This window comes from Protopterus annectens, chromosome 17.part0 (assembly GCF_019279795.1).
Source record: "Protopterus annectens isolate FY-2018-M chromosome 17.part0, PAN1.0, whole genome shotgun sequence".
In the NCBI taxonomy this organism is placed as follows: Eukaryota; Metazoa; Chordata; order Ceratodontiformes; family Protopteridae; genus Protopterus; species Protopterus annectens.
In genome coordinates this window covers 671,010,822-671,031,999 of record NC_056751.1, presented here as the reverse complement: position 1 = coordinate 671,031,999, position 21,178 = coordinate 671,010,822, and the positions used below count along the sequence as shown (strand labels likewise).

General features: G+C 36.2%; 1 protein-coding gene across 1 annotated transcript in view; it reads left to right on the top strand.

Annotated features, from left to right (window-relative positions):
• LOC122791320 (intelectin-1a-like) overlaps positions 1 to 21,178 on the top strand; it is a 326,139-nt gene that overhangs the window by 188,212 nt on the left and 116,749 nt on the right. Inside the window, exons 5-6 of the mRNA XM_044059028.1 lie at positions 12,156 to 12,314; positions 16,036 to 16,156. Of these exons, the coding sequence (XP_043914963.1) occupies positions 12,156 to 12,314; positions 16,036 to 16,156 (280 nt within the window). The remainder of the gene's footprint in view (positions 1 to 12,155; positions 12,315 to 16,035; positions 16,157 to 21,178) is intronic.

Sequence of the window (21,178 nt, the reverse complement as noted above, 5' to 3'; positions counted from 1 at the left end):
ATCTATTTGGGGGGTGGGGTTCCATCCTAATGAATATTCTGATTGCTATTTGTGTGGGGTTACGCCTAATAGGAGCATGTGTTTGTTGTGGAATTCCCTGCATGAAAAGATTAATCAAAGATTTTATTGATGTATCTGTTACTGAAACTTTGTACCAAGATATTGAGATTGAAAAATTGATCTCAGACGAAAACATTTTCTGAAGTATAGATCAAATGACTCACCTAGCTGAAAATCCTTAGTGGAAGAGGTTAGGAGACGAAATGACATTATGCATACTTCAAAATAGAATAAAAAGTATTAATAGGAGGGAAAATGTTAGAGAAATATGTATTTGAATATATGTGAAATGCTAGTTTAAAAGCAAAGTAGTATGTAATGCATTTTATTCTATTAATGATATAACAGAAAGAATGAAAGCATATATAATTGCAAGAAGTTTTTGAAACTGCAGTGTGGCTTGTAGCAAGTTGACCTCTGACCCTGGCAGCTGCTAGCTCAGCAAGTCATAATGTTTATGCTTTTCACAAGTGATTATCTGCTGGGTCAGGAAATTAAATATGTGAAATAAAGAAATCTTCTGCTCTTTCCTGCTGGGATGATTTGGCCTTGTGTATGTGTTACTAGATAACACGCAGCTGTTGGGAAAGTGTTACAGGGGAACAAAGAAGTGTATTAGAAGACTGAATCTGTTATTGTATTCAAACTGGTCTGAAACCTTGAAGAAGTAACTTTACAGAAAGACATTATGTCTGACCAGGTGGATAGCAAGGCCGTATTGTTACCAGAGGAAAACTTTTTTTAAATATACAACATCAGCATTATTTAGTGAATGGAAGACTGTAAGCTAAAGCGATGTAGATGCCCTGTGACATACCACATCAGTAAGGTGGGCACAACTTGAATGTAAAGACTATAAAAATTGTGTACTTCCTGTTTCATGTCAGACAAAATTCTGTACTCGTACATTTTTTGCCTACTGGTGTACACTAGTAAACTTTTGAACCTGAACCTCCTGTGTATTGATCTTTTTATTTTATTTAACACATACATCAAGCCCAACTTACACATCCTTTCTACAGCCAGCTTTGTGGAGAACTGCCAAATTTGGTCAATCATTGACTCCAAGTTTATCATTTGTATAATGCGTACAGTAGTTACACACAAAGAATTGCTTCTAAAGCCATGGAGACATACTAAATGAACAAAAATCACTGATGGATTATTTCCTTTATGAAAAAAAACACACAAACTAATTACAATATAGACAGCACATCCCTATAAGCAGACCAAGTAGTGTGTGTGGCCTGTGTAATCAGGTAAATGGTATGCAGAATGTCCATCAGCATGTGCCCACAGTGGTGACTAATCCCTCGTATGTAGCACAACGCCTGAGTATGTGCAAGATATCCACATCAAAGGGCATTAGAGTTCCATTGTTCCCAGACCTCATCACAGCAATACTGGAGTACAATGTACCCTTTTTCATATACCTTCTAACAGTTCGCCACAGATGAATTAATCAAGTGTATATCACTTTTGTCACAGTGAGCTGTCACATATTTTGTCAGCCATACCTAAGAATTCCATTTTATGCATAACCATTAGTGGTTGGTGGTGCAGAATCACATTCAAGAAGTTATATAAAATGCATGTGTGATATGTGTTCTTGTGATGTACACATTAAATGCATGGCTGACAGGTAACATTGACAGCATGGGTTACATTTGTGCAAGTGAGGATTGTGATATATATATATATATATATATATATATATATATATATATATATATATATATATATATACCATAAAAACTTTTCAACAGCCAGGATTCCTCATAATTTCAACCACAGGTGTAACAGTGTTCTTGTTAACAACTCCAAAAGATGTCAATGTTGATGAAGGTGTGCTTGAGTCTCTTCATAGATTACTGACTAATTGAGACAATTACAAGCGTGTTCTTGCAGAACTATGTATAATAACTCATAATCACATATGTTATGTGATTGACACAGATTAATTGTGGTATTATCCTGATATTGTCCTTAATTGTGCATGCCTTGTCTAATGTTGTCCATGATCTCCTTACTATGTGTCCCCCTTGGTTGATACTTGTGCTGACATTACATTCATATTCAGGCAATTCATTTTGAACAGCTTCACAATATGCACCTAACCCGTATTGTATATACCATCCCTGATAGATGTCCTCTCCATTGTTCATGTCAGGATGCATATATCACAAAGAATCCTTGCCACTGATATGTCACCTTGTACACTCACATAATATACAATAACTGTGTGATTATATATGACTATACCCACACAAGAGGTGGGCAAAGTGATACATACTGTATCATGTAGATATGTTACCCACACAGGAGGTGGGCACAGCGATACCTACTGTATAATGTAGATATGTTACCCACACAGGAGGTGGGCACAAGGATACATGGTGTATCATGTAGATATGTTACCCACACAGGAGTTGGGCACAGCGATACATACTGTATAATGTAGATATGTTACCCACACAGGAGGTGGGCACAGCAATACATATGTATCATGTAGATATGTTACCCACACAGGAGGTGGGCACAGGGATACATGCTGTATCATATAGATATGTTACCCACACAGGAGTTGGGCACAGCGATACATACTGTATCATGTAAATATGTGATTAGTGTTCATGCTGCAGTACACACAGTGATACATACTGTATCATGTAGATATGTGATTAGTGTTCATGCTACAGAACAACTGTCCTCTTTGTCATGCCCTCATCTGCTGTACATTACCATGTTTCACCTGCCCTCATCCCCTTTGTTTATTCCTACAATTCATCTCTGTGGTGTCCCTTTAAAATACACACATTTCCCCTGACTATTTATTTTTAATGCTGGCTATGTAGCCTTGCTGATCATTTACAAACTTTTGTTCAGCATGCCCGAAATCAGTTGCCACACTACTCTGCAGTGTACACACTTTTATCTAATGTGTATTTACTTCATAAATTGCTTTCTTAATAACCCTGATAGGCATGATGGCTTTCCGTGCAATCCCACAGATCTGGTTTGCCTGTAGGTATAAGAGTGTACAAGTCTGCAGGTGTTTGTGTTGCTTAACATGATTTCCTGGCCAGCAACACTGTTGCTGGCCATGAAACTGCACTTGTTTACGTTTGAATGCAGTGTGTGGCATGCATATTCAATTAGCAATTTCCCTTAGCACACAAACACATAAACTCTGTGTAGACGTATCACGAGGCCTACATGGAGTTTATTGAACCCCAGGAAAATGTTTATTAAGCAATGGTGATATTTATATATAATTATCAGTTGAACTCATGCTCTAAACAACCACTAAACAAGCACTCACAGAGGACCAGATTTAAAATGTAGTATGCATAAATATAGCTACATATACAAAATCTATTGTATAGAACAATCAGAATCATATAAAATAGAATTTCATTAAAAATACTATAAAAATATATGCATATGCATTTTCCATTATAATTTTGCAGCATATAATTTTAGCATACTGCTAATAGAAATGTTATCATTCCACTCAGGTAGCTTACCAGCATTCTGTCTAATCTGCCAAATTAATTCCCTACATTCTAACGTTAATTCTCAAGGCCCCTCACCTCATGTGGGTTAACTGGTATTTGCTCAAGTACAATCAGGGCTGGCCTTTGCATAGGAGAACTAGGCAGCTGCCTAGGGTGCCATGCAGTGTGCTTCATTAGGGGTCCATTTTTCATTTCTTTTTATTTATTTATTTATTTTTCTTTCTTTCTTTCTTTTTTTTTTACAATACTTCCTTCTAGGCAGAGAGATACGTAGTGAAATCCACGCTGCATCTCTCATCTGCCTGAAATGAAAATAAAACCTTTCTTCCCTTTCTCCCTTCCAGCAACATTTTTTTTCTTTTTTAAGATTTTTAAGAGAGAGGGAGAGCTGAGAGTGACAAAGTTCTAACATTCATACGCTCCACCTCCCTGCATGGCTTACCAAGTTGCCTGTTTTTTTTTTTTTTATTTTACTTTTAAGTTAAAGTTTTCTCTACCTCTTTAGCAACATTTTTTAGAAATGGGTGCCCCTTTCTCCTTGTGGATTTACTAGTTGAATAGTAAGGTGTGGGGAAGTTTCTCAAAGTTCTTCCCCTCCGTACTTTTCACCTAAAAACAAAATGTTTTTAATTAATGAACAGTGAGGTCTTGCACCTGGAGAGTTTGAAGGGAGTCAGGCTGATGTTTTTTATTCATCAATGCAGCAGGCACAGCCAGCAAGGTTAAAGCATTGATTTTGTACAAATGGAAGTGCCAGGCTCTCACTTCCTCTTTTTGGGGGTGTTACAAGGACAGATTGTTGAATGTAAAAATGTAATGTTTTGAAGACAAAATTGGCAAGTACTAAAATCTGGAAGAAGAAGTGGCCAACAATGTGTATGTATATATATATATATATATATATATATATATATATATATATATATATATATATATATATATATATACATATATATATATATATATATATATATATATACACACACACACACACACACACACACACATACAAATTTTGAAGTTTCACAACTTCAAATTTCTTATGGATGAGACTATAAGATCAAAGTTCTGAAACTCTGAAATGTAAATAAAAAAAAAAAAAAAAACTTTTTATTTTTTTTTTTGTTATGTTTTGGGGCAGGTCCCCTGCACCCCCACAATCCCTGTCCCTGCTAATTAAATGTACCAACTCTGAGATCGCACAACAGCGAGGAAACAGTAAATATATTATTCTGTGCTGTAATCTCTATTTAAATGGTTTGAAGTTTCAGAAGTAATTTAGATGTATATCTATCTATATGTATAGATAAATAGATATAGATATAAACAGATGTATTTTTTTACTGTAGTCTGTGTTGTGTTCTGGCTGCTTTCTTTCTAATCTCCATCTCACATGCAGACTTGTGTTTCTTATCTAATTCTCTTGACTTAGCATGTATATAGCATAAGAAAGGGGGACAATAGAAGTGCATTGGCAAGGCATGCTGCATGTTGTCAAAACTTCAATAAGTTTGTTTTTTTGATACTTGAAAAATTACACCACCATTTTCAGGACACTGGGAGAACATTTTATTGCACAGGGAAATGTTGTGGCAGATTAAGTTAAATGCAACTAACCCACCAGGGTTAAATGAGCACATTTCAATTTCAAGTGAATTGAAAAAAACGTTCACTTATATTTTAAAGTATATGAAGCATTTATTAACATTCAGTACTACAGCTGTAACATCTAGCTACTGTTGCTTTATTTCTGTTTGCTATGTTTAATTGGTTGATTGGTTCTATTGAAGGTTTCAAATGGGTGTGTCTTTGTATTGTATTTGAAAGTTTTTACTTCACTATTTGTCTTGGTTCTGAGGATGTTTTAATGTAGACGAAAGTGCTTAACCAAGTGGATTTGTTACTTTCAAGATTTTTAGATTAAAACTGTGTTTTAGCCTTCTGGCTGGCTTCATCATCTTTATTATTCTTTTTTACAAAGTGCATTAATTTTTTCCAATAAAACATGAGTGGTAAAAATCACAAAAAGTGAGATACACAATACCTCTAGAATCACAATTAAAGCTCTGATAACTATATAACTATACATTTGTAACCTTAATTCTTCTCTGTCATAAATATTATTACTTTGTTCACAAGCATCACATTTTGTGTTCTTCTTAACCTGTTTTGTGTTAACATCAAACCCACTGTTTCTAATTTTTCTTTAATATTAAATGCCTTTTGTAAATAAAATTTAGGATTAGTTTAAGTAGTATGAACATTTCAACAAGGAGGTTGTGGTTTGAATAGAATTAAAAAAAATTCTTCTAATTTAGGAATATCATCTAAACATAAAATAAAACATCATCTAAAAATCTTTAATAAGTACTAAAACAAGAAGAAAAAGAAAAATTAAATCTAAAATGCCATTCAAAATACCACATTATAAGGTTTCCATACACAGCAGGTCATGGCATTCATAGCTACCCTGCTAATTTGTCTAAAAAACACACTCACATAATTATTACTCAAAATTAGTTTCATAAATTCTATAATATTATTAATACCTAAAGTATTTATGAAGTCTCATGCCAAAAATATTTATTTAAACCAGGAATGGTCTTCCTGGTGGGGTATAGTTGAAAACAAGTGCACAACGTCAGTATGTGCAAACAAAATATTTTTCTTATAATGCTCATTCTTAATGTGTCATATTGCATAACAAGTTTTAAATAGCATGCAATCACATGATCACTCATTTTAGATAGCTAAATACTACATTTCTCTTTATGTTAAGGCAGACTAAAACCAGCCCTCCTTAATTAATCATTTTATTCTTTAATACAAGTTTAAATAAATCACCTCATTTAACCCAGTCCAATATTAGCAGCTCATTTTGTCAGAACACTTCCTTTAAATCTAGCACAGCTTTCACCCCCCCCCCACCTCATGATTCTTTCCATCCTCCCATCACATTTTCTGAAATGAAAAACACTTTTATAAGTAGTGCATTTTATAGAATATCTGTGTAAGGTATTCTTCGGTGTGCTTTACAGAATAACAGTGATCTTGGACTTCCATAAATAACTTCCACCCTGTGTTCCACACGTGAAATGCGTTGCAGGTGAGGCATCACATTTTGGCACATAAACAGCATTAACTCTATGATGTATCTTCCTTCTCTGCCATATATAAACCCTGTGTTATAGATTATTTGCCATATAATGACAATGCTTACAAGCCCCACGAGACAGACCGGGGGGGGGTGTCCTAAATTTAAAATTTCCCATCCAATTGTCAAGGCTTCTTTTGAATAGAGTCAGGGATGAACTCTTTTTTTACATGAATGATGAGCCTATTCCATAGTGCAGGGATCCTTTGGGACATATATCTGTCTCACCAGAGTGTTCTGTTTACATCACAAGTGAAGCTCAAATCCCTGGATCTAGTGTTTCTAGTGCTGTTTGTTTTGCACATGTACAATAGATCCAGCAGGTCTGGGTCTGAGGAAGCCCTATAGGCCAGACAAAGATCACCTGTCAGCAGCCTGTAGAAGACTGAATATGGAGACAGAGCCTTTAGGCGATCAGTGTAGGACAAGGTATTCATGCACTGAATTTCCCTTGTGAGAAACCCTTTCTGAGCGTTTCAGCTGTTGCAAGGGTCTGTTAGAAAACATGCTAAAGGGGCATTGTATTAGATGACAGGTCTGATAAAGGCCGAGTAGTATGGCACTATAACTGCCATAACCTTGCCTATAAGTTGGGTGACCTAGAATGATTTTCTTATTATCTTAGCTACATGTTGGTCAAAGGCCAAACTGCTCTCTGCATATGTTCTAAGATATCTTACTACTGGGTCAATTCTTAGGGGTGTTTTATCGATGGAGTAATTAACTTTGGATTGACAGTTTCCCAAAGGGTATTACAATGCATTTTTTGGCATTGAGTTATAGTCCATGGCTTTGGCACCAGTATTTTGTCTGTATTACGCCCACTTGCAAGATGTTTTTGTCTTAGGGAGAATCTATAATAGCTCCTAATTTACAGTCATCAGTAAATTAGTGAGCCAGAGGCATTTAACATTAGCTTTGACTTCCGACAGGTAGATGCCAAATAGGGGTGGGCCCAGCACAGGGCCCTGGGGTACTTCACTGGTGAACAGTCTCTTGGTGGAAATGGTCTCACTGATCTTGACTTTTTGGGTCATCTCAGTGAGCCATCTGGCAATCCAACAAGTTATGTAAGGGTTTACACCTAGCTCAGAGACCTTGTCAACAATGCCCGAGTGGGGTTTTGATTGTATCAAATGCCTTACCAGGTCAAAATAGATAGTATGCACTGTTTTACTCATGTCCCTTACCTTGGTGACCCTCGCAAAGAATTCTACCAGGTTAAGTAAACATGACCTCCCCTTAAAAAAGCCAAATTGGGATGATTCCAGTGTCTGTATGTTGCCAATGTCCTTGTTTATCATTTTCTTGCTAATTCATTCCATGGTTTTGCATGTTTGGCAATATGAAGCAATTAAGCAATCTACCTGATGAGGGGAATGGAACCCTAAGTTTGAGTATCATGAGTTGGTATGCTAACTCAGGATTAATACTACTAACCCACTTGGGTTACATGAGAATTTAAGGATTTAGAATTTATTAAAATTAAGATCTGAAGAGATTAAGTGATGATTTTTACTAGAACAAGTATTTTAATGATTTTAATGATTTTAGTATTTTCTATCCATATGTCATGTGATTTCTATTCATTCATTATTTTTATTTCAGTGCAGAAGCTTTCTTTAAGAACAGGGTCTCTTAACTTTCAATTAAGCTACAATTATTGCTATTTTAACATGTAATATTGTTTTGTTATTTAAAAGGGTTTTAAATGTTCTTCATATGGTGTTGATTATTTTCTATGCTTCAGATGAAAGCCCTTAACCTGATTTTATAACACACACACACACACACACACACACACACACACACACACACACACACACACACACACACACACACACACACACACACTCAGAGACAATGTACCCTAGTGGTGATTAATTTTGCAAGTCCCTTGAAATATGCTAGCTCGGAAGAGTCAGGTAGCATAGGGATGGATGGTTTCTTTAAGAATATTAACCCTGAAATAAGAAAGGAGCTTAATAAGAGACTGTTGTACACAGCAATATGTCAAACCCCTGATGCAGATCATATCTGTGGCCTTTGAGACTGAAGGAAGGACTGTCAGGAGTTGTGTGAACCAAAACCATGTTAATCTAGAGGGTAATCCTGTGTGAGAAGAGAAGTGAACTGGCTAAAAGAAGAGTTGGGTTTATCATGGCCTATGTGGAAGACATCTTGGTTTGTCTTTGTTGATGGAATTTTTAACAGTGCTGCTTAATAAAAGTTCTGTATAAGTAGTGTTCAGTAATTTTACAAACTACAAATTATAAGTGAGTACTGAATTTGAATGTGAAGAAAATTTTTATACTCTAATCTTTAAAAAGCTTACAAAACATGTACCTAAGAGAAGAAATTTATTTTCACAGCAGATTGAACTACTCAGTAAAAAATGTACTTTTTTTCAGAACTTTACTTTTGTAAATAAACCACAGTTTATAAACTGGAAAAGTGATTCCAGTAACTGCTCAATTTGAGTTTTCAGTGTTTTGAATTTTCAAGATTTTGGTCTTAGTGTTTTGAATTTCAATGTTATGGGCTTTTGATCTTCTAAAGTGACTATATATATATATATATATATATATATATATATATATATATATATACACAAACACACACACACATGTAGTTATATATATATGTATATGTGTGTATGCTTTATATATATAGATATAGATATAGATATATGTATGGGATCACTACTAAATCTTGAAAATCCACAATCCCAAGACTCTGAATCCCGAGGACCAGAATCTCGAGATTGCGAAATCTCGAACATAAAAAAAAAAAAACAAAATTGTTTAACATATATGCAGGGGAGCAAGCCCCCTGCACCCCCTGCAACTTAAATGTACCAACTCCCAGATCACACTACAGTGGAGTGAATGGCAAAGTTTCTGTTCTGCTCTCCATGACACTATTTTGCTGTTCACTCCACAGTAGTGCAATCTCGGAGTTGGTATATTTAAGTTGCAGAGGGTGTGGGGGGTGCAGAGGGGCTTGCCCCCCTGCAAATACATTAGAACATGTTTTTGTTTTATGTTCAAGATTCCGCAATCTTGAGATTCTGGTCCTCAGGATTCAGAGGCTCAAGATTGTGGAATTTCGAGATTTAGTAGTGATCCTAGAGATAGATATACATATATATATATATCCATGTATGTATGTATATATATATATATATATATATATATATATACATATACACACACACACACACACACACATATATATATATATATATATATATATATATATATATATATATATAGATAGATAGATATATATAGATATATATAAACACACACACATATATATATATATATATATATATATATATATATATATATATACATACATAAAACAAAAAAATGTAAATACATATATATAAACATAAAACAAAAAATGTAAATACTCCACTGATAAAAGGTTTACTTTATCAGCAGATTATTTCCTTTTTTTGTTTTTATGACCTTTACACATACATGCTCTTTATGGAATTAGACTTTAAAGTTAGCATTATTTAGCTGCAGACATTATTTAGTGTCTGTTAAACCCCAAAAGTGACTATTTTGAGTTAAAAGGAACTTATATGTAACTGTGTGTCTCTATGGAACAATAATGAGCTCACGTGACTACAACATACTCCATTCTTGGGTATAAAACTTTTAACTGCCTTATAAATCTTTAACTTGCCACTGCTTTGTAAAGCTTTCATCTGTAAATACTCCTAAATGAATTGCTTTAGAACATATGTGCTGCAAAATGTAGTATCTTATGTATTGCCTATGTGCCTGGTTTGGGTCTGAAAAGGGTCCCTGGACCAGACCACTGAGCCAGTTAACAAGCTAAAATATAACTGAATAAACTATCAGGCCTTCACGTAATTTATGAGATGCTCCCATTGCATTATCTTTAACATTTTTCAGTATTCATGTTGTCTTGGTGTTATATTTCTCTAAGTCATCATTTATATCTCCATATTTTGTTATCTTTTTCACTTCTTTGCAGTTACAGTAATTGTGTTATGTAAGTGACCTTTTAATGTTTTTGCAGTATTAATTTACATACCTTAGATTAAAAACCTCTGCAGTTATTGTATTACAACAGTAATGTTCTGCCTCTTGGTAGCTACACTAAATATTGCCTTCTTGGAAAACTGTCAGTAATAAGTAATGAATTTAGTGACTCTTAGCCATTAGGTAAACCACATTAATACTTGGCAATTCATATATGAACTTCGGAGATTTGCTGCCATAGTGGCCATGGATAGTTCCATACTCATTTTGTACTCTCCAGATATTACATCCTGAGTTTCTTAATCAGGTGAACTAATACTGGAGATGCTAATATGAAGTTTGTAATGCTGAGTGATCATTATAGCAAAGTGGGCCATAGTCACCGTGATTTCCACTGTTGGAAATTAATGTTTTACTTGGTGCTACCATATGCCACATTGATGTACTCCATCTGGTGCTGGGAGCTTTCTCCTTTTCAAGGTTGTACTGTATCACTTCTTAGGCTCCTGAATGAGTGCTATATGTGGATTGAGTGTGGTTTTAGCTGTGAATTCAAGTTCACTTTAGTATTAGCAGTGGCAAAGTGTGGCAGATCAGGTGCAAGATTATATTATTTACACCTCTCAACTGTACAGATTGTCACAGAATGTCCAGATTTGTGATTCATATTTTTGGTCTATCCCTCGTACAATTTGTGGTTTTCTGGCAAATCACTAAGGGCTGAAGTCAGTAAATAATGACATACATTTGAGTTTCAGATTGCTTGTCCTTCAGAAAAAGCATGCTAATACAAACCTGTCATACTTGAAACTTTCTAAGTTTATAAGAACGATATTTAATATCTGTCCCTATTTTTTGGGCCTTTACCCCCCCCCCCCCATAATTTTAGGCTTTGTGCAGATTTCTTGGGCTAAGGGGTTGAGAACTATGATATTATCCCTTTCCTTGTGGCTGCCTTCACCTTATATTGGTACAACAGCAGAGACAATATATTTAAGGAAGAAGCATGTGGGACATAGGGGGAGCTACACCCCATAAATATGTTTCTTTTCATTGTTTAGGTAACCTGATGTTATATGTTTTTTTTTTCTTTTATGTTAGAAAGTACAATGGTTGTGCCATCAATGTTCTGACATAACTCTTTATACAGACTGCAGATACTTTGTGTGTGACACATACTGTAACACAACCTGTTATTTAATTTAACCCTAATATTTTTAGCCACAGTACTTACACTAGGAGAACACAGGTATGTTGCCATTGTGGTTAGACATATATAGTCAAAACAGAAGATACTGCAACATTGCAGCATTTTTTCGAAGCTTCATGTTTGTCTGCAGAAGACTATGTCATCAAATATATTCTAGGTGCATTATGTCTGATTTCTTCTCCTGTCAACAGAACCCTGGCTACTTTGACATTGAAGCTGAAGACATATCTATCTGGCATGTCCCCAACAACACACCTCTCAAGAAATGGAGACTAGATGCTATTCTACAATACCACACTGAAACTAAGTTCTTCCCCAAATACGGAGGCAACTTACAGGGACTGTTCAAGGTAAGCTGGAGGCTATAAATCAAAAGTGGCAAGGCAGATGGGAAGACAAACATGCTCTCATAGCTCCTTGAAATTTATAAATGATAACCTAGGTGAACTATAGTGATGATTAGAACTATGCTGTTTACTATTATATGGATTAATGTGCAAAACCATTTCAAAAGAACAATGATGTAACAGAATGTATGACTTAAAATGAATGGAGAGACCACTAATAACCACATGGGAAAGTAAAAAGGGAAACTGACATTTGGAGCTAGATAGGTGACCTCAGTCCTTGTCATCTAATGGCTTTAGTGTTTGGTTTCACTGAATTCTGGTGAACATAAGTCTGAGAGATATAGCAGCTGATCAGTGCAGTACAGTACAGTAGGGAGTTAAACAACAAGACTTGAGATGGATTAAAATATGGTATAATTGAGATATTAATACCAAATTATCTGTAGCATTTTATTACCTTCCCTGGAGCACTGACTTCAGTGAACATTTTTTATGATGCTTGATTAAAGCCATGTCTGACAACACCTTTGTACAAAATATATTTGGGGGGGGGGGCGTTGGGATTTACTCTTTCTTTAAGTGATGCTGATGATGTAATGCTAAATGAGTTGAGATGTCAGTGACTGTATGAAATTGGCACAGGAGGAGCTCTATGAACTAGTACAGCGATCTCTAGAAAATGATCCAGCATGTAAGAGCCAGTTCGTCTGCAGAGAGAAGGCTGAGAGATTGGCATGAAAAAAAGATTCTCTGCAGAAGATCAGAGGTCCAGAATCAGCACCAGAACAGATAAAGGCAGATTATAGATCCTGATATGTTCAATTCACAGATGAAAGAAGAAGAAGAAATGTGGCCATTGAGAAACTAAGTCTGTCCCACTATTCCAACACCACTGATGACTCTAAAATACTAATACAATAGCCACTGATTACCTGCCTGATGAAAGTGCTATATGGATATGCAGTAGGTGAAATGGACACTCTAAATTGGCCATAGGTGTGAGTGTGTGTGTGAGTGAGTGGTACAGATGAACTACAGGCAGGGCTAGCCACCCAGCAGTGTAAACCTTGGCTCGAGGTGATTGTCACTGTTGAAAGTGACACCCTGACCCCATGCAAAAATGGGAAAAAGGGGTTGATGATGGATGGATGGGTTGAGAGCTACAGCTGAGAGTGTTTTTAATAGTTTTGGTAAAGTCTGTTTGTTGTTACAGGATGGAAGTGCTCAATTGTTTTTGGAATTAAACACATTTTTTGTGAAGACAAGTGAAGGAATTCCTTTGGTTACTAAATATTTGTAGTCTGGCTGCCTGTGCCTTGGTGCATGCCTTTACCAAACATAATTGCTTGAATCACTCCAAGAATTGTACTTCCTTTGAAGAGTACCACTTTAGGATCCAGAGAGTTGTATTTTCTTTCATTTTTCACTTTGACTCCTGTCCCCACCTTGAGGTTTGTTGTGAATATTGCTTGGGATGTTCTTCAGGCATTATCCAAAGGAAGAACATCTTTAAGTAAGATATAAAAGATCTGCAAGCACTCACCATATCAGTTAAGTTTTGAGTGGGACCCTCTTTAGTTTTTTTTTTGCCATCCTTTCTGTCCCTAAAGTTGTATAGCTACTTTGCCCACATCTGGTGGTGCATTTTCTGTAAGTATTTCAGGCTTATCTTTATATCTCCCTGAGAAATTATTTTCTTGCAAATTCCTCCAGAATCAGAACAGGAGAGAGTGAAGCCTAATGTACCATGACAGTCTGACAGAGGACATCATTGCATGCTCCATTGGAGTGTATACATGCTCCCAAGCGTGGGACTAAAGATATTAGAAGAATTGTCAAGAGATGGCTATTATGAAATGATGACTCACCTGTTATGCACTGAAGAAGGCCTTCTCTAATATCAGCAAACATGGTAAACACTCACAACTCTATTGTTTACTGTGTGACAAGATTACTGCTAGACTTTTAACAATCAATACAGTTCAGTTTATTCAACCCAGACTTATGAGGTTTGCAAAACAGAAAGGAAAGTGATTCACTTTAGCATATAATTGAAAACTAAGTAGTTCTTTGCTTGGTTTAGTCCTTCAGAACACATTTACATTTTTTTAAGTACAATATGTTGTCATAATTTTGGCATCCAAGAAAATAACCCAGGAGTGGACTTTTGTCCCTTAAACCAATATCCACATTCTTCTTCAGGCTTTCGAAGGGAGTAGAGGCCAAAGTAGAACTGAAACATGGGTACTCTATTAGGTTGCACCAACAATGGCAGTTGTCTTCCTGAGATTAAAATTGCATTAATTTTCCTGAAAGATTTCAGACAACAGCTCCTTATAAAAATACAACAGCTAACACAGCAGCTCTGATTTCACCGTCAGGTTATGTCTTAGGCCACTCCCCAGAGATCTCTTGCTATATCCCAGGTCAAACTTGATCAGGAGAGACTGACTGAAATAGTACACTGACATATTTAAAGAAGCCATCCTCATTTCTAAGACAACATGAGCCACACATACTGTAAGAGTCCAACCTGTATATAGGCACCTTCAAAGAGCAACCTTCTTCAGTGTTTGCAGGACAGGATAGTTTTCTGCAGGTTACTTACACTTGTGTATTTGTTCACAAAGGTTACATAATGGATGAGTTTTACAAATGGCAAGTGGACATCCTTATCAGCCTTAGTATGTCACATTTTTCTATGTGTGATGTAGGTGGGGGGGGGGGGGTAATACAAAATATTTAAAGTCATCAAGACTTTTTTATTATTGAGCTGCACTTCCAGGTATCTAAGCATTGTATCTTGTTTAGTGAAGTACCTAAAAGGGTCTTAAAGTGATACCCCACCATACTGTGAGGGGATTGGGATAGCATCTGCAGTTTTCCTTTAATTATACGCACTTTGCTGGTATTGGCCTGTGTTGATGAAAGATAGATTGAGAGAAACATGTATATCACACAAATGCATATTAAGATGTTCTTTAATAAGCAGCCTATTGACTAATATGTGAGCTGTTGTTTGCTGATATAGCATCTACTTTTTATTTCCTACGTCTCCCAATATTCCTTATCAGTTTTATGGAAATTTTCAATCAATGTGTGCATCAATATGTCATACTATCTATTTGAAACTAACCCCCTGTATTTAGTTCATTGCGTTTGTCCTGCACCAGTGGTGTAGCAATATTTTGTCTTGACGAAAGTAACAGTTACAGATTTACACATCTGAAGGATTTACGGTGCCATGATAATGCAAGTTAATGCAATTTTCACCAGAATTTTCAATGATAGCTTGAAGTGTGATGTGAATATCTACACAGTTTTTACCATTTATCAGTAACCATTCCATCAAAGTGAGTAATCTGTGTCATAAATAAGTGGTACATATTCAATACACTGCAGCTACAATACTACATGACGTCTGAAAGATATGCTTATGATTCAGAAAATAAACATGTTTTGGATGATAGTAGGACTAAAACTATAACAGCAAAGTAGTCACATTGCATAAACAGAACAAGTTATATATTGCTGTTAATAGAAATATGTTGAATTATATGCAGTGGGAATTACATTTCATGAGATAAAAATACGGTGATGATTAATTTCTCCTGCTGAACGAGGTGCTGTCCTATAATTATCGGTGCTTGACTAGAAGAATCCTAACAGGTAACTCTGACATTCATAATTATTTCACCTGTTTGTCTTTAATCTATTCTAGAAATTACCTCTTGCATGGAATATTGGAAGCTGCCCAGATAAGAATGGACCAGCTATACCGATTGTCTATAATTTTGGAAATGCTGAAAAAACAAAGTACTTATATTCACCCTTATGCAGACGTAGGTATACAAGAAAAAGAAAACAATGTTTAGTAAAATCTTATTCCATTTCTGTCAGAATTAAGTTATTCTGTTTTCACTGCAATGTAGGCTTCTTTCCACACTGATAAGCAGAAGATGTGAGTGGCATATAATTAAGTCCACAGTATATCATTAGTACAGATGATTAGTATATGAGTGATAGCAATGGTGACTGAAACACTTTCTTTATATATCCATCCTTCATGGTGTAAAACAATTAGAGTTTTCAACCTCTTGTTTAAGTAAGTGTGGACAAGGCTTTAAGGAAATAGGCAACATTCTTAATTTTATTTCTTTATTAAAGAAGCTGACTGAATAGGGTGTTTATTGTGAGACAGATTACTGGCATTTGTTATTATTTCATGGTATTAGTCTTCATATCCAACCAGAAAGACACAACATTTATGAAAGACAATAAAGAATTTTAAAACAAAATTAGGCATATGCTTGAAAGTCAAAGCCAAGCGTTATTTTTTTCTCTGACACCGTGATGCAGAAATGGTCACAGAACCCAGGAGGGCTCACATTTATAACAGGTTGTTCACACCATTAAGTATAACAGGTTGGGAAGATTTGTTTGTACAATTATATTATGGGATAATGGTTAGGGTATCTGCCTTCCAAATACAAGGTAAGGAGTTTAGTTCTCACCTTTGCAACTGAAACTGACTAGGCTTAAAATGGGCCACAAGGCCCGACAACCTAGTATTTATCTATTAAGTTAAGATACTGGAAAATAAATTGGTGTGAATATTTTGTTATTTTCCACCAGAGTTCTAAATTTATTAAGTGGAAGCTCTATGTGCTTTTGTGAAAATATCAAATAGATTGTTTTGACATGTGGCCAATGCTACTATGGACAGCAGACAAAATATGGATGCAACCTACCTGTATTATTTGTTGGTTGACTTTGGCATATTGCTATTTGAATCAATCATGTTTATTTGTTTGTCTGTACATGTACTGCTGGTCCATTTGTGTTATTTTTTAGTCTCATTTTAGTTAGACATTTGATGCAATATGATTCAAAACACTCAAGCAAATGAGACAACGTTGATGTAACAGCTGAGGTCGTAGTTTTGATCAAATACAGAGGGAAATCATAAAAGGAATCTGCTCTGAGAAAACAAAGGTGGCATGTAGAGCTCTTTAGAGATCAATACTGCAGCTAGTCCCATTAATGGAAAACCTGTTTTTTTCAGATACTATAAAAGTCTGCAGCAAGCCTGACTCACAAGATGTTTAAAATGAGCAGGAATTTGACAGAACTATTGTAGGTTTGAATCAGAAATCACAATGAATTTCATTAGGAAACAAAATAACAAGTGAAACCTGAAGACAAGTAATGGTGTATGCTCCCTTTCTTTTAAGAGTCAGAGCTTGCTGCCCATAATGCTCTGGATGCTGACCAGGAAAGGACGATTCATTCACTTTATAAGTGGAATTGATCACTTTCTGTCTTTCTGTTTGGTGATAATGACTTGTGGAAATTGCAATCATGCATCTGTAGTATGTGTAGTTTCCTAACAAACATTAGAAACAGCACATATTAGCATAATCCTTTTTTGCTTTTTGGACAGTTATTCTTCTGTACCATTTTGCTGAAAAAATTCTTTGTGTGTGGGTACACTTTCTGCAGCCTACCCATCCAGATATTTTACTAAAATATTATCAAGGAATGGAAATAATATTTAGCAGTGTACTGTGTGAGTATACTGTTTTCCCATTTAGCAGTGTACTGTGTGAGTATACTGTTTTCCCATTTAGCACTGCACTGTGCGAGTATACTGTTTTCCCATTTAGCAGTGTACTGTGTGAGTATACTGTTTTCCCATTTGGCAGTGTACTGTGTGAGTATACTGTTTTCCCATTTAGCAGTGCACTGTGCGAGTATACTGTTTTCCCATTTAGCAGTGCACTGTATGAGTATACTGTTTTCCCATTTAGCAGTGTACTGTGTGAGTATACTGTTTTCCCATTTAGCAGTGTACTGTGTGAGTATACTGTTTTCCCATTTAGCAGTGTACTGTGTGAGTATACTGTTTTCCCATTTAGCAATGTAGTGTGTGAGTATACTGTTTTCCCATTTAGCAGTGTACTGTGTGAGTATACTGTTTTCCCATTTAGCAGTGCACTGTGTGAGTATACTGTTTTCCCATTTACCAGTGTACTGTGTGAGTATACTGGTTTCCCATTTAGCAGTGTACTGTGTGAGCATACTGGTTTCCCATTTAGCAGTGTACTGTGTGAGTATACTGGTTTCCCATTTAGCAGTGTACTGTGTGAGCATACTGTTTTCCCATTTAGCAGTGTACTGTGTGAGTATACCATTTTCCCATTAAGCAGTGTACTGTGTGAGTATACTGTTTTCCCATTTAGCAGTTTACTGTGTGAGTATACTGTTTTCCCATTTAGCAGTGTACTGTGTGAGTATACTGTTTTCCCATTTAGCAGTGTACTGTGTGAGTATACCCATTTCCCATTTAGCAGTGTACTGTGTGAGCATACTGTTTTCCCATTTAGCAGTGTACTGTGTGAGTATACTGTTTTCCCATTTAGCAGTGTACTGTGTGAGTATACTGTTTTCCCATTTATCAGTGCACTGTGCGAGTATACTGTTTTCCCATTTAGCAGTGCACTGTATGAGTATACTGTTTTCCCATTTAGCAGTGTACTGTGTGAGTATACTGTTTTCCCATTTAGCAGTGTACTGTGTGAGTATACTGTTTTCCCATTTAGCAGTGTACTGTGTGAGTATACTGTTTTCCATTTAGCAGTGCACTGTGCGAGTATACTGTTTTCCCATTTAGCAGTGTACTGTGTGAGTATACTGTTTTCCCATTTAGCAGTGTACTGTGTGAGTATACTGTTTTCCCATTTAGCAGTGCACTGTGCGAGTATACTGTTTTCCCATTTAGCAGTGCACTGTATGAGTATACTGTTTTCCCATTTAGCAGTGTACTGTGTGAGTATACTGTTTTCCCATTTAGCAGTGTACTGTGTGAGTATAGTGTTTTCCCATTTAGCAGTGTACTGTGTGAGTATACTGTTTTCCCATTTAGCAATGTAGTGTGTGAGTATACTGTTTTCCCATTTAGCAGTGTACTGTGTGAGTATACTGTTTTCCCATTTAGCAGTGCACTGTGTGAGTATACTGTTTTCCCATTTAGCAGTGTACTGTGTGAGTATACCATTTTCCCATTAAGCAGTGTACTGTGAGTACACTGTTTTCCCATTTAGCAGTTTACTGTGTGAGTATACTGTTTTCCCATTTAGCAGTGTACTGTGTGAGTATACTGTTTTCCCATTTAGCAGTGTACTGTGTGAGTATACCCTTTTCCCATTTAGCAGTGTACTGTGTGAGTATACTGTTTTCCCATTTAACAGTGTACTGTGTGAGTATACTGTTTTCCCATTTAGCAGTGCACTGTATGAGTATACTGTTTTCCCATTTAGCAGTGCACTGTGTGAGTATACTGTTTTCCCATTTAGCAGTGTACTGTGTGAGTATACTGTTTTCCCATTTAGCAGTGTACTGTGTGAGTATACTGTTTTCCCATTTAGCAATGTAGTGTATGAGTATACTGTTTTCCCATTTAGCAGTGTACTGTGTGAGTATACTGTTTTCCCATTTAGCAGTGCACTGTGTGAGTATACTGTTTTCCCATTTAGCAGTGTACTGTGTGAGTATACTGGTTTCCCATTTAGCAGTGTACTGTCTGAGCATACTGGTTTCCCATTTAGCAGTGTACTGTGTGAGTATACTGGTTTCCCATTCAGCAGTGTACTGTGTGAGTATACTGTTTTCCCATTTAGCAGTGTACTGTGTGAGTATACCATTTTCCCATTAAGCAGTGTACTGTGTGAGTATACTGTTTTCCCATTTAGCAGTTTACTGTGTGGGTATACTGTTTTCCCATTTAGCAGTGTACTGTGTGAGTATACTGTTTTCCCATTTAGCAGTGTACTGTGTGAGTATACTGTTTTCCCATTTAGCAGTGTACTGTGTGAGTATACTGGTATCCCATTTAGCAGTGTACTGTGTGAGTATACTGGTTTCCCATTTAGCAGTGTACTGTGTGAGTATACTGTTTTCCCATTTAGCAGTGTACTGTGTGAGTATACTGTTTTCCCATTTAGCAGTGTACTGTGTGAGTATACTGTTTTCCCATTTAGCAGTGTACTGTCTGAGTATACCATTTTCCCATTTAGCAGTGTACTGTGTGAGTATACCGTTTTCCCATTTAGCAGTGTACTGTGTGAGTATACCGTTTTCCCATTTAGCAGTGTACTGTGTGAGTATACTGGTTTCCCATTTAGCAGTGTACTGTCTGAGCATACTGGTTTCCCATTTAGCAGTGTACTGTGTGAGTATACTGTTTTCCCATTTAGCAGTGCACTGTGCGAGTATACTGTTTTCCCATTTAGCAGTGCACTGTATGAGTATACTGTTTTCCCATTTAGCAGTATACTGTGTGAGTATACTGTTTTCCCATTTAGCAGTGTACTGTGTGAGTATACTGTTTTCCCATTTAGCAGTGTACTGTGTGAGTATACTGTTTTCCCATTTAGCAATGTAGTGTGTGAGTATACTGTTTTCCCATTTAGCAGTGTACTGTGTGAGTATACTGTTTTCCCATTTAGCAGTGCACTGTGTGAGTATACTGTTTTCCCATTTACCAGTGTACTGTGTGAGTATACTGGTTTCCCATTTATCAGTGTACTGTGTGAGCATACTGGTTTCCCATTTAGCAGTGTACTGTGTGAGCATACTGTTTTCCCATTTAGCAGTGTACTGTGTGAGTATACCATTTTCCCATTAAGCAGTGTACTGTGTGAGTATACTGTTTTCCCATTTAGCAGTTTACTGTGTGAGTATACTGTTTTCCCATTTAGCAGTGTACTGTGTGAGTATACTGTTTTCCCATTTAGCAGTGTACTGTGTGAGTATACCCTTTTCCCATTTAGCAGTGTACTGTGTGAGCATACTGTTTTCCCATT